At 28.6% G+C, this 14,788-nt stretch overlaps 1 protein-coding gene across 3 annotated transcripts; it reads right to left on the reverse strand.

Annotated features, from left to right (window-relative positions):
* Positions 1-137: 137 nt before the first annotated feature.
* On the reverse strand, positions 138-13,023 carry LOC126846908 (G-protein coupled receptor moody-like). 3 transcript variants are annotated; one of them, XM_050586767.1, is made up of 9 exons: positions 8,750-8,857; positions 8,332-8,417; positions 6,620-6,769; positions 6,332-6,502; positions 4,739-4,866; positions 4,508-4,661; positions 2,742-2,935; positions 1,882-2,064; positions 139-1,358 (listed from the first exon to the last, which is right to left on the reverse strand). In XM_050586767.1, the coding sequence occupies exons 2-9, from the start codon at positions 8,370-8,372 to the stop codon at positions 1,255-1,257; spliced, it is 1,125 nt and encodes a 374-aa protein (XP_050442724.1). In that variant the 5' UTR covers positions 8,373-8,417; positions 8,750-8,857; the 3' UTR covers positions 139-1,254. The 3 variants fall into 3 exon arrangements, with proteins under 3 accessions (XP_050442725.1, XP_050442724.1, XP_050442723.1); XM_050586766.1 differs by lacking the exon at positions 8,750-8,857 and adding an exon at positions 12,803-13,023 and having other exon boundaries at positions 140-1,358; XM_050586768.1 differs by lacking the exons at positions 8,332-8,417; positions 8,750-8,857 and adding an exon at positions 12,803-13,023 and having other exon boundaries at positions 138-1,358.
* Positions 13,024-14,788: the final 1,765 nt, after the last annotated feature.

Consider the following 14,788-nt stretch of genomic DNA (forward strand, 5'->3'; position numbering starts at 1 on the left):
ATTCAGAAAAAATATATAAGAAGAATTACTACTTGAAATACATTTTAGAAAACTATTAAAACGTAAAAATACCACAAACCGGTATTTTTTTACAATTTTGTAGGCGATAAGTATAATTAAAAAGTACCATAATAATTATTATAAAGTAGGTATTGCGCATTTGGAATTTCATCACACTAATTACAACTGTAAAATCATAAAAGTTAAAACTATAATAAACATAAATATTAACTTACAAGTTACAATAACACACACTATAATTCAGCACATCTTAATAACTAATAAGTAACTATCATAATTGGTTATTTTCAATCGTCCGACTAATAGCGATAACATAAATTAGAAAAATTAAATTAAAATCTGCAATAAAAAATGATAAAATCAAAATTAATATTTATAACCTATTTATTGCCTATACTGTCTAATGATAAACCTAAGTTACATAAGTTTATCGACTACCATCAAACTAAAAGCGAGGAAAACGTATTTACAAAGGCTAACTAAAGAACTTAAATTAGAACATGAATTGTAGAATTCATCAAACATTTTCAACCACGAGTTGTGTATTTATATATTATTTTATCAATCAATTTTGTTTGGATGTTCAGGAAGTGAACTTGAGGGGGGTTATAACCATAGTGGTATAAGCAACTATATAAGACAAGTTAACCTAAATTAGAGAAAAACAAGGTTTATTAAAAACTCTTGTATTGTGATGCCATTTGGTCTTGGAGATACAAATTAGGTACTTCACTTTGCTTTGCGATACATTGACTTTTAAGATATGCCTATAATACCTTACTCAACTTTTACGAAAATGACACTTACACATCTATGGCTAAAAGTCCTCATTTATATAATTCTATTATTTTAATTTGACTAGTAGGTAACTCCAAAATACGGTACATCTTATTCGACTGTACAAATTATAAAGTGGGGTTTTTCATGTTGTTATCACTACAAATTGGTAGTGATTTTTTTTCTTTTTACAAATTATTTGCGAACTATTTCTTTAGCACCAAGTAGATCTACTGGTTTTGCTACTACCATAAATACATATTAAATATAAAATTATAACAATATAATAATTATTTAACATAATATAATATTTATGTAATTAATAAGATCTTTGACGATTGTACTATGATGACGTACTACTATTTGATGGCGACCGTTTATTTTGGGCAATATTATTAATATTATGTAGTAAAAACTAGAAATGAAATATTATCGTTACTAATGCATCCAAAATAATCAGTGTGATTCGTTATCCGAAATGCGTAGACTGTTATTTAACGGATGTAAAGCAATAGACACTTGAGACACAACAGTCTTGCATCCTTCTTCTGGATAATCATCTGCAAACGAATATAATAATATATAATAGACTGATAGATTCTGTTTTTTATCATATTATTATTTCTGGGAGGATAAGTTACAAGGCAGGAAATATATGAGCTCAAGACCCTGCGGTGTACATTAACTATCATAACATTATATCATGTCTAGTCTATCCGTTTTCATGTGAAAAATAAAAAAAATGATGGTCGGAACGACGAAGGGACCAACGATTTGAAATTAAACAATCCGATTTGATTATTTTTTGTGTGCAATAATATGAATAAACGTTGTTGGAATACGACTAATAACATTGTACTATTTAATTTCCACTTATATAGTGTTAAAAACGATATTTACATATTTTACAGTAATTAATAACAACACAATAGGGGTTTACATGGTAATAGAATGTAAACAAAACATATGTAACAAGAAGTCAAGTTGAAAAAAACAGAAATTAATATAAGTAATATGTTAGTGCGTGTGAAGAAATTATTTAGTGCAGTTGCATGCCAGATGATGATGTTGTTGAAAAGTTACCGTGCGGATGGAGCCGTTTCGATATAGACCTCAAGACTGGCATTCTATAATTGGTTGTAGTGCAACAGTCGAATGTAAGCACAGATTTGTACGCTTTTCTGTATTGTTTGTTCATTATCACGTAAATGATTGGGTTTAAGCAAGCCGACGAATACAGTGTGATGTACGCCACAAGATGCAACCCTGTTGAACAAATAAAAATTACCAATACAGTTCATTTTATTGGCGCCAGGGCCGGTCGACATATAATATTATTATGGTCGATTCGTATCTGCAATCGACAACGGATTTTAAAAGGAGTTTTATTATATGTTGATTATTATAATATTATTCGAATAGATTTGTGTTTAGTTTCTACACATTACAAAACGAGATCTGATAAGGTATTTTTATTTCGCAAACATTTTCGATCATAAAAAAACAAGTTTATAATAATATTGTTTTGTCTATAGATAGTATTTTATTTTACACTTGTGAGATGAACTATCTGCTATAGGCATTGTCGTTGGGGGGAAATAAATTTACCACTCGTACGTCCAGAGTATATGAACGCTAGTATTTAAGTTTATGTCGAAGTACTCGAAACACTTGGAAATGCGTAAAATTTTATTAGTTTTTTCTAAGTCTACGGTAAAGCTATTGACTTGTAAGGTTTGGCTTTTATATCTCATACATTGTGAGAGCTGCCAACCGACCGACAATAGCGTAAAATAGGGTAATAGATATTTATTTATGTATTATTCTCTGAACTAAAAGAAGACAATTTGTTTTTTGTCAAGTACATTCATTAATCAAGTAGTAGTAGTAGTTCAAGTGGCTAAGTGGGGTCATACCATCCACCCAGTAAGTAAAATTAATACCTGGATAGTATACATGTGGATCGGTGATTTTAATCATAGTTATTGGAAGATACGAAATCACAAATGATAAAAATATGGCGAGCACCATTTTAGTAATCCTCCATTCATTACGTTTTTTTTTCATTGCTTGCCTATTTTTTACCGTCGTGTCACTTCTCGTAGACATTTGATGTTTTTGCATTCGATTTTCTGATCTAAAAAAAAAATTCAAACGCTTTTTTAATTGTTTTTCTTATGGAGTTTTAATTAAATCACGTGACGCCGTACTTAGGTTTACTTAACGGAAGAACTTTGAAAATTTGGCATGCTCATTAGAATTGCGAGTAAAATCGATCGGTACTCTAGTTTAAACGAAGCTAAATATTATTTTATTATTGGTTTTGAAACTAGAAATTTCGCATGTCTTATTTCATTGGGATTTTATAGTTCCAAGTTATAAATTATTATTATTAAAATTAGTTTAGATATTGAAGATCAATACTTAAAACGGTTGATGAACTTTGAGATATTATTGGGACCATACAGAAAATGAACGTTAAAAGTAACAGTACCACTGCCATTAAAAAAATAAAATATAAAAACCGGACATAACCGTCTAGTGTAGAATTTTAAGGCCATTAAAAGTGTGGACTATGAATCTAAATGCCGTTTTTTACGTTTGACTCGAGGATTAAAAAGTGTTTTAAGCTAACATAAACGACCCAATAAAAAACCGTAAGTATAAAAAATTAAATTACTTGACTCTTAATAATGTTGGGTCGTTGTTCCGTCTTTTTACATTTTTTTTCATAGAACGTTTTTATTTAATTCGTTCAAATCGTATGCCAAATTAGAATGCTCAGAATTGTATTGAAAACTCGTGGAAAGACATTGCACTTAGAGCGTTTAAACTATGTGGCACTTAAGCTTTATTTTTTAAATTAAAATTCTGCTAACTCATCGCATTACTCACACACGTTGTTATTCATATTATTTGACGATAAGATGCATTAGGTAAGATATGCACATGCTTTCACGCGATTTAAAAAAAAAACTGTATTATTATTCAACCAAGTGGTTCTCCTAGTGGTAGTAGTAAACGAGGAAAACAATTTTGGGGTGGTATTTTTAATTTATGGGAAGGGGCCCACACCGATATTTTGCCTTATGTTTCAAAATGTCTAAATCAGAGCCTGCTACTGACGTTAGTAGGTATACGTTTAACACAGCTCAAAAAGCGTTATACCTTAAAGTAACGCGCATTATGCGGGTGCTCACTGACAGTTGTTGTGTGTCAAAAATCAACCGCGTCGACGGTATTAGTTATCTTTATAAATCGGAGTAATTAAATTGATAAATCGTTTGTACTTAGTAACTCAACTAAAAGCAACCAGAGCTGTTCTATAGACGATATATTACAACATCATTGTGAAAGCTCAGAGCACAAAAGGTAGTTAAAAATACAATAACCGATAGTTTTTTTTCTTATAGAATGTACGCTATGACGTTAGAAAAATATGAATAATAGGTAAGCAGTTATTTGTCAGTATCACGTTTAACTAATAAATGGTTTTATTTTTAACTTTATTTTTTTTTCTAATACAACAGAATGCACACTATCAAATATTATGTTTCCACTTAGTTAGACAAATGGACATTTACCTAGAGTATAAAATTGCTGGTTTTTTTTTTTTTTTTTTTAATGATTGTATACAGTATACTGTATCATCATTATTTAATAATGATCCTTTACAAACGTATCCAGTATAAAACTATTGATTTCTTACTTGTGAATTACCCAAAATATCCCAGTGTAACAGCACACGATGATGATACAAGGTATGACAAATCCTGTGATAAACAATGCGGTTTTTGAAGATCGACCCCATTTGTCCGTGGTTATTGAACACGTTCCGAGCTTGGGATCGTGCTTGAATTCTCCTAAAACAAAACATTAGATGCATAATACATTAAAAAAAAAATCACTTGTTCAGTAAAAGTTGAATGATTTATTATACCCCATACGCCTAGAAGGGTAGGCACTTGCATGCCAAATGCTAGTACCAGACAAAACGTGATCATGAACGCTATCCATATTGGACGATAAATTCTGCTGTATAGGCTCGTGTGTACGATCATTATATACCTGTAAAATCATGAAACATAAAACATAAATCTGATAACAATAAAAAATACTCAAAGCCGGGGTCTCAGCTCTTAATAAACTATATACGTACACACATATAATAATTATAATTTTATAGGAATAATATAATATCTATTCTATTGTATAAATATTGTTTCAATAAAAAAAAGCCTGTTAATATTAAATAAACTGTTTTCTTTTTAAAGAAAAACAAAATAATGAGGCTTAGAATAATCTTTTAGGGGGGTCAATATAAATATTCACGACCTTTAAGTAGGTACATTTTAACATTTTTTGAAAGAGTTTTAAAGAATAAAACTACTCGTCCACATGTGCTGTTTTATTTTGCTCGCGTAGCTTAACGCTATTAATTTACTTATCGGTGTCAAACAATCGCTGTAATTTTCAATTGCTATGTATAATGTGTATATACCACTATTGGCGCACGTGTACCGTGTATTATATTTCCCAGTAGATGTTTGTCATTGTCGTTGGTTATTGTCAAAAAGATATAATATAATATGCTCGCGTAGTGGGCATTCCAGTGTTATATTAGAGATTGCGTGTGCCAAGTTCGTGAGCCACCTTTCGACACGGTGCTTTATAGTACCTATCTGTGTGCGTGTGTGTGTGCAGACAATATAGGAATTCTTAGGAAAGCTCTTGCCACGTTGTCTTTCATTATCACTGGTCCCATGGCGGCTGTATAACATGATCATCCTCCACTTGTGTGATCGGGTCTGGTATCATTAACCGGAACATTGTTTTGTCGTCGTGTATTTCCCATTGGGTACACAGTTTGACGTCACTAGTACAAAATGTGGATTACCGTTGATATATTTCCCCATAAGTTACATAAAGAAATGTTCCTAATGTACTTCTAGTGGTAATTGAACCGAGTTCAGATCAACCAATTGTAAATCATTTGCACAATCGAAATTTTTAATCTGATTGAGTACGTACCAATACATTCACGTGTTTACAAGTGTAATTCAAGCTTAACTTGTGTTAAATATTTAAATACATTTTAAAATTGTTTACATTTTAACCATCAATTATTGTAAATGTATAGAAACTGACCAAATCATAAAGCTTAACCCTTGAGTATATTGTGTACCGCGTTTTCCATAAAAGGGTTAATATGAGTGCACATAAGGGTTAATTTGTTTTTTAACTAAAAAAAACATGTACCGTCCGTCTATTTAACGTAGGACATAGGTAGGTGTAAAACACCAAATTTTACAGGAAGGCAAAAACAAAAAGGCAACAATATTGCTAATAAGGGAATTCCATAGGAAATTTCAAAGTTTGATAATTTTATATCAACGTGGGTAATGGGTATAGAGGATAAAAAGTATACTATATTGTTTTCAAATCAGCTAGTGTTAAGTAATTAAGACAATATGAGTTATTATCAAAACCAAGTTCGCCGTAAATTATTAAAATAACTTTAACTTAATATGACCTGTTGATAGTGATCATGGATATGAAAAGCAGCGAAACACCCACATTTCCGTATTGGAAAAACGGCACCATCAAACATAATGTGTGATATTGAGTCCAATTGAAGTTCAAAAACCTTGATGCACTGAACGGTAACACTGCAATACAAAATAATAAATCTGCAGCTCCTAAGCTGCAAAAATATATTCATTATAAAATATAGAAAATCGAAATTAATATTATCTTTTTGGTGTATCTTATGATAAAAATATGTTTCAAAAACCTATTGACTGAATTATAATAACATTACCAGATGATAAACGTGGACGCAACGTTTCGGATCCTTTGATTTCTTAATAAAGCCAAAATTGTCAAACTATTGCCTATTATTCCAACGCACATTACAAGTATAGTCGTAAAAGCAGCCATGTGCATAATATTCTGATTTTCTTTTGCCCATCTAATGGTATACAATGTTCGTGTTATTATTGTTGTATATTGTTAAAGTAATTATAATTGTAATTAGGGTTTTTATTTATTCATTCAAAAATATACGGACATTAAGTCCTATTACAGCATATATAAAGTGTTTAAAGCTGTATAAGTTGCTATATGTTTGTGAATTTTTTCAAAACTATGAAAAATAAAATTATAACGAGGTTATAACTATATTACGACCACGTCTATGATGCTTTTTATCCATTAGTGATACTAAAAAAAAAATGTTTTTGTATAAATTACTGAATTCAAATATTAATTGTTAAAAAAAAATCCTTTAAATATATCTTTAAAAAAAAAAACTTCTATTTTATCTTATTTTTTAGAAATTATAAAAACAGAATTCAATAAAAAAATTACAAGTCTCATAAATAATAACTGTGGCTTGGAGCAAGAAGGGCCAATGTCACTTTTTGCAACTTTTGGAAAATGAGCTTTGTAGTTTTTTTTTCCATTAGGCTCTATGTTAATTTTTTTTATCAAACTCTTCATGAGTAATTTATTTTTTGGCCTCGGAGTGTGATTTTTTCACAGTATATAAAGAATGATTCAATTTTTGCAATTAGTGGACTAACTCGTTTATGTACAAAATTGACATTGGCCCATCTTGCTCCAAGCCACAGATATTATGTATACATTTTTAAAATTGAATACTCTTATTTACAAAAGTTAATAGTATTTTAGAGTTAGTTAAGAGTATTTTATTTTGTATTTATTAACTATTTTATGTGATTATATAAATATATAAATAAAAAAAGTCAGTACAGTGAAGATGGAGCATATTGGGAGGGGAAGTCACAGACCTACAGAAATTATTATAACTGAAAGTGATAAAACCACTCAAAAAATATTAGTTAAAAAACCAGTAAATATTAACTTCTCTTCTCGTCAGTAATCTCTATTTACGTTGCTGCTGTAGACGTGTTGGCTTCCTTTGCGATAAGATACTATCAAAGGTATTGACATTTTTATAGTAAACACAAAATATAGTGGCAATACAATATAAACGCAACGATAACGGTACTGAACTATGTTGTTGACAAATTCCCCGCTTAATACTTATGTGGTATTATTATAATTCCTATTTACCCATGTATGTATTATTTAAGGTTAAATCGTGGTATACAATATTCACATGGAATTATAATAACAAGGTGTATTATTTAAACAGCTGCTTAAATTGTAATATATATTAATAAAATTAATTCATTAATATAATATATGTGTAAGTATATTTTTGATCATGGTCCTTAAATATTATATTATTGGTTTAGAGTTCGAATTGGAGTGGCCGAAAAAGGAATTTTTGAGGAAGAGTCAAAAGGAGCTTTGACCAAAAAGTATGCTGGCTGAAAAGGTGTAGATCCATTTTGGCCGAAAAAAGTGGCACCCAATTATTAGTTATAAATATTACACGGATTGTGAAATTTTCAAAAATGAAATAAGTATATCAATATCAAATTTCACATGAAATATTTTATAGGGGAGTCTCAAATTTTATTGTTATGGATAAATATAACTTACAGTTCAAATCCGAGTTCTTCATTCGTACTAGTATTTGTCATTAATGATAATTACTCCAAAGTGTATATAAAAATATGCGTTATAACCTATTAAAAAACATTTTTATATTAATACATGTTTTACTGATCTAGAAGTTAAATGTATAATCTCAAAGCACTAAATACATACATTAGTTAAAAATTAAGTCGCATGATCTTGACAAGTCAGAAAATTAAGAAAATGTACTAAATTTGTAAGTAAATAAAAAATCAGAATATTACACAAACACAAAATATATTACATCATATTCTAGATTGTGATGATGAATAATAGAAAATTTTTAAATATTACAATGTCTAAACAATATAAAAATTAGTTTTACACAATAAAATCATTTATAAGAAACGAGTTTTAATTAAATTTTTTTTTTAATACTTACATTCTCAAATATATATAGCCATGCAGCATTGGTGCAAGATTACTGACTGAGCGTTAGTATCACAAAAAAAATTTATAAAAACGATCTTTACTCTTGTTTTTAATAATATTATATGAACAGTAATGGACTATTTTTATCATGCGGGCATTGTTCAATTCTACACGAGGGTATAATAAATAAATACAATAATACTGTTTGTTGTTGTTAATCAAAAGCCAATCTCTTTATTGAAATTATCAAGATTATTATTAAATATTTGGTAACAATTATTTGCAATATTACTAGGTACGACTAATGACACTATTAAAGGAATATCAACTGTCATCTCCTATATCAAAATTTAGCTTTTAAAAAAATATGTTTTTCTTCTTAACGACGTACAGTGAGAGGAATCAAGCTTCTAGACGGTCAAAAATAGAAAAATTTAATATCGTATTTATTGATTATAACCATTATTATTTGTTGACACGTATGTGACTATGATAAATACATCACAATATATAATAACTATTAAGTACCAAGCCGATAAGAACAGGTAAGGCTCATTCAGATTGTTGAATTTAATGTGAGCAAGTGTCTGCGCCTATATTTTAAATCTTAGCTATGTTGTCCATAAATATATTTTTTTTTTTTAAAAACGGATGGCCAAATTATTTGTTATTTATTATTATTATTATTTTTTTTTTGAAAATAAACATATATACCATGTAATAACAGAAATTATTCATTATTTAGTAGGAAAAATGTTCAGGGGCTATAAGAGGTTTTTTTTTTTATTCAAACCTAAACACATATGATTTACGAATTATTCCCCCTTGAACTCCCCAATTGAATTGTTGATGTTTTTTTAGGCAATAATAGTAATGAGCAAAATATAATAAATGGTTTTTTGTTTGAAGTATGTTTGTAAAAAAGGTTTAAAACACAAAAAAAGTGAAATGAAAAGCATAACTGATAATTTGAAAAATAGACTTGACAATAATTGGAACTTGGAGAACGAAGAAGTTGAAAATTGTATGTGAAATAAAATTGAGAGATTTTGTAGTGCCGTCTATAAAAAATGGAAGCAGTCAAACTATTTTGTAACAAAATTTAAAAAAAAAATGAATGTTGGCTACAATTAGATTTTAATATCCCTTTCGCAAAAATGTGTGATGTATCTGGCCAATCATAAGTTCATCGTATATCTATTGATGGACACTTAAAATGAAAAAGCTTACATATTATTTATACTAATAAATTTGTATACTACTAATAACAAGCGTATATCTTAACTAGATTTAAGTTTTTCATTTATTCATAATAATAATTGGAATTTCTAAAGCATTTCGCATTGCGTTGCGTGTTACCGAATTTAATAAAGGTTGGGAACCACTGTTTTATTATTTTGTCAATGAAAAATGAACTCTTTATTTTACTAATAATAACGGCCATGGAATATAGGGTGTCCCGGTAATAATTGGTTGCCAGCCCCACTCATACCAGTTATGAGGTTGACACGTTTAAACTATGTGGGAAAAAACGTTAGATCATCTATCAAGCGATAACTTTCATCATACAAAATATACTAACGCATATAATTTATGCTCTATGTTATTATGAGCAAAAAAAAAAAATAATAATAAAAGATGTACTGAATTGACCTGATTAATTTACACAATTGAAGCGTGCAACGTTCATAATATAATGGATATACATTTTTATTCGAGCAGATTTGGTTGTTATTAATAATAATTTTAGTTTGCAGATAGTATCACTGGTTTTAATTAATTAACAAAAACAGTAATTAATTTATGTATCGCTGGTTAATAGAAAAATTGCTTGTATTTCATAATACGTACCTATTATGAATACCTATAGGCTATACTAATTGTCACTCTGATAGTTCTGGGAAAAGGACGAGAGAACAATTTATTATTCTCTCTTCGCGAACAAAACGAAAACGGTAATAATAAAAACTAATATTTTGTGCGGAACTTAATTAAAAAATATTAATCTCTTAATTACCCTTCATCCACAGGGTTATTGTTCAAACATTTAAATCATTTAACAGATTGGATAAAAACCAACCACTTATAGCTAAATAAATTAACTCGTTAAAATAATAATGCTCTTAAAATAAAAGAGATTTTCAAAAGGATGTTTGAAGTCTGTTATAAATTCATACTAGGTACTTTTCAATTTGCTAATTTTTGCCTATTGTTTTTGAACGTAAAGTACGCTAAATCGTGGTAAACCGAATGGTAGGTAATATTATGTACAAAATAAGACAAATTTTAACCGTTCTAAATAATTGTTTACCCTCATCATATATCTGGTCTGATTAGTACTAAGGTCTAAGTATAAAATTTGTATTATTATATAATCTGTGTGACACAATCATTTGATTTATCCAGTTTACGGTACTATAATTTGTTGTATATTTCCAGTTTTTACTTAATACAATGCAATATGACTAATTTTTATTAGTTCGCAACTATTTTTTTAGTATAAAGTATATTGTATATTAAGGAAATTAATACTTACAGTTTTCACTTGAAGTTTTTTCTATACTGTATAATGTATATTGTCGTATATACAATAGTAATGAGTTATTCACTAGTAGCCTATTCAAATAAGAAATCTCTAAAATGTTAGGTCACTAACTTAACTTTTTTATAAGTAATTCCTCGTGAATTATTTTATTTTTATTTCATTAGCATAAGAAATTTTAATTAAACAATTTCTCGAAGCTGAAATATGGCACTTCAAAATTATTCACAACAAAAATTGTTTTTATCAATTTACAGTCCATTAAAACTGAAAATTTGATAACTTGTTAAAAAAAAAAATTTATGTCTAAATATTAAAAGAAGGATTTTCAAGTGTCAAATTTTAGCTTTAAGAATCTTTTTTCATATTGAAAAGTTTTTGATATTTTCACCATTCAAATCATTAGATATTATTTAACAAAATAAATGGTCATATGCATAAGAATCGCAGGTAATTAGATGTACCTGCATTTACTAATTTGGCTAACCCATTCTGTAACACAGTAACTAACGTTTGGGAAATCGTACAGTAGAGTGAGTGTACTTACTGAATTTAATTGGTAAGCCGCTAAGTTATTGTGTGCCTATAATAATAATAATGTAGAAAACAGGGTTTGCTGTTAACAAAATTTTGATAATTTAGAGGACTACCAAAGTTTAGGAAATTGGATCTCATGTACGATTTTCCATATGTAATAACGATGTGTTATACAATTGAACAGCCAATTATCTGGTCTCTACAAATTACAATCATGGGTTATAATCTATTGTAAATATGTCCATCATATGAGTGAAATATCTATTTTATCTGGTATTTTTCATTTGTTACTGAAAATTGTAAAAACTCTCTGATAATCGCCATAATAAAATGTATATAGGGCTTACTGAGATTTGTGGGAGTTTGTATAAGATATATAACACAATTTACAAATGTATTATAATAATATACGCATTTATTTTCTATAGTTTAATAACATAAGTGTCTGGAAAACTACCACGATATATTATTTCTATTTTTCATTACATACAATGGATTTTATTAGCAATAAACTAAGTTTTTTTATTGTTATAGTAGGTATAAAATATGGAAACCGACCAATACGCATTATAATATTCTAATAGGCAAATAATGATAAAAAAAAATATTTTTAGCAATTGCAGTGCTTTGAAAATTGTACTGAACATTAGAACAGATTTTATTTAATAATAATAAAATATTATTCTTAGTAATTTTCTTATAAAATATATTCTCATTGCTTTGAATTGTTTTTGGCGGACTTAAATATCTGATTAAATGTATAAATAATAATAGTTAAATTACTATCTGCTATGTTAGGTGAGATAATTAAAAATAGTATAATACTCTTATTTAGATGCGTTTAGTTTTATTACTTGTGTTATAAGCATTTTTGTTGGCTTAAATGTTAAATATTTTTTGTTAATACTATAGTTTACATTTGGCCGTTTGATAACAAATAGATAATTGATAAAAATAAATAAAAAATTGTTCACCGAAACTTACTGTTTTTTTAACGATTTTTTTTTAGAGAAGCCGCTTGAGTTCTGTACGATAACATAGTTTTAGAATGATGTAAACGCATCGTTAGTTTTTACCAAAAAGTCCCGATTAGTATTTATGCACACTATTTTAATGTGCGTTTAAATATTATAGTTGCGGATATCCGAATGTTGTTACATCTAGGCCGATCACTTAAGTCCACTAGGAAGTAAGGCTATAAACTAACGTGATGAAACGTTATTACTATTTCGTTGTTTGACGGCGTGCTAACTGCACTCTCCCCACCACATCTTGTCACTTAATAGTTGTAAACAATCTGGCATGGGACACAAGTTCTAATGATAGGGCTTTATAAAAAAAATAACCAGTTTTAACAATCATATTTCTAAGACACGCAGCGTGAGGAAAGCTGTATTCATACTGTTGCAGTCGTTGTTACGGCAATGCAGTATTGGATTAGTTAAAGCAAATCAGCATCGTACATTGGGTAAATCCGTGACACCATGCAAGAGATGAGATTGTACACCATTCGACAGCTTAAGTACTATAAATTGTCTTGAAATGTGTCGATTTATTTTCGATACCGAGTCTTTAGTGTGTCGTACAAAACGTACAAAGATAAGTTTTTCACAGAAGAAATACTTACAACTTGTACAAAAAAACATGTCGACATACTTACAAGATTTGGCACGGTGATGTTGGGGTGGTCACATATTAAATGGTAACATTAGTTTAAATAAACATTCAACATGATTAAAAATAAGTGGAAATAAACGTTGAAGACATAATCTTGTAAAAAAGGGATAAGGGTATGAGTCACTTTTATGATTTTTGATATTCGTTTAAAAGCAGGATGCATACAAAATAAAATGATAACATATGAGTGGAATCATATCAAAATAACAACTGTTAATTCATTTGAAATCAATCTAAACTGGTTGAAGATTTCTAGAGACTTTTTAAGTTTCGACTCAACAAAATATTGACTATATAGTATGTAGAATTTCTGATTGGTCAATGCATTAAATGCACAAAGATTCCACAAAATCAGAAATGATGTATACACAGATAAAAAAAACAGTAATGAAAATAAAATCAATTCCTTCTCGGGTCTGCATCGTAGCTAAACCAAATACAAGTGCATCGATACATAGACAACATTGAATATTGCAGACATTGTTTTTACTTATTACAATATGTTTACTTTGAGGAAAATAATGGTAAAGCAAGTACAAAACTAGAACACGTTATTGAAATTACTTTTATACATTCAGTAGAAAATAGAAATATTGATTACAGTCAATTGCAAGAGCCAATAACAAATATTATTTGTTTTTTATGTTACGATATAATATGTGTTATAAGAAATATCGTACTTTATTACATGCATAACTTATTAAAATAAATTGTATACGGGGCTAACTGTGACCCAGTTAATATCTTAATAGTTATTAGAGTTTTTTTTTAAATTATACTTCTTCATTCTTTTATAGTTATTGGTTAACCCAAATATGATATATTTTTTAATAATACAACCAACGGTAGGTGGGCACCGCGGATAAGTAACTTGCGCAGATAAAAATAATACTACACTACACCCTTCCTCTCGCCCTAAATTGTTTTCATTAATAACTTTAATTACCCAAAACTGATTATTGATTTTTTTTTTAAATAGTTGAAATGTTCAGAAAATTATTTTTAATTTAAAAAGTTAATAAAAAAAGTATACGTTATCATTTTTAAAGCTTAATAAGATTCAATAAAGTATGTCAAAACTGAACGAACTAATTGCCAAAAAAGTATAAAAATGAATAACTTAAAAGTAAACAACTAAAAAGTCTAATAAATATTAAGATGTTGACTGAGTCATGGTCACCTTGTATGCGTATACACGAAATATACTTGTATTTAGTACCTATGCTAAATTAGTATTTATTTATAGATATTATTTGTATTGCACTATAGACTTAAAGTTTGGCTTTTCTACGT

Source organism: Adelges cooleyi, unplaced genomic scaffold (assembly GCF_023614345.1).
Source record: "Adelges cooleyi isolate 19-005CV unplaced genomic scaffold, UGA_ACOO_1.1 ACOO_flye_CR_arks_rails_tigmint_CR_PRNA_9, whole genome shotgun sequence".
In the NCBI taxonomy this organism is placed as follows: Eukaryota; Metazoa; Arthropoda; class Insecta; order Hemiptera; family Adelgidae; genus Adelges; species Adelges cooleyi.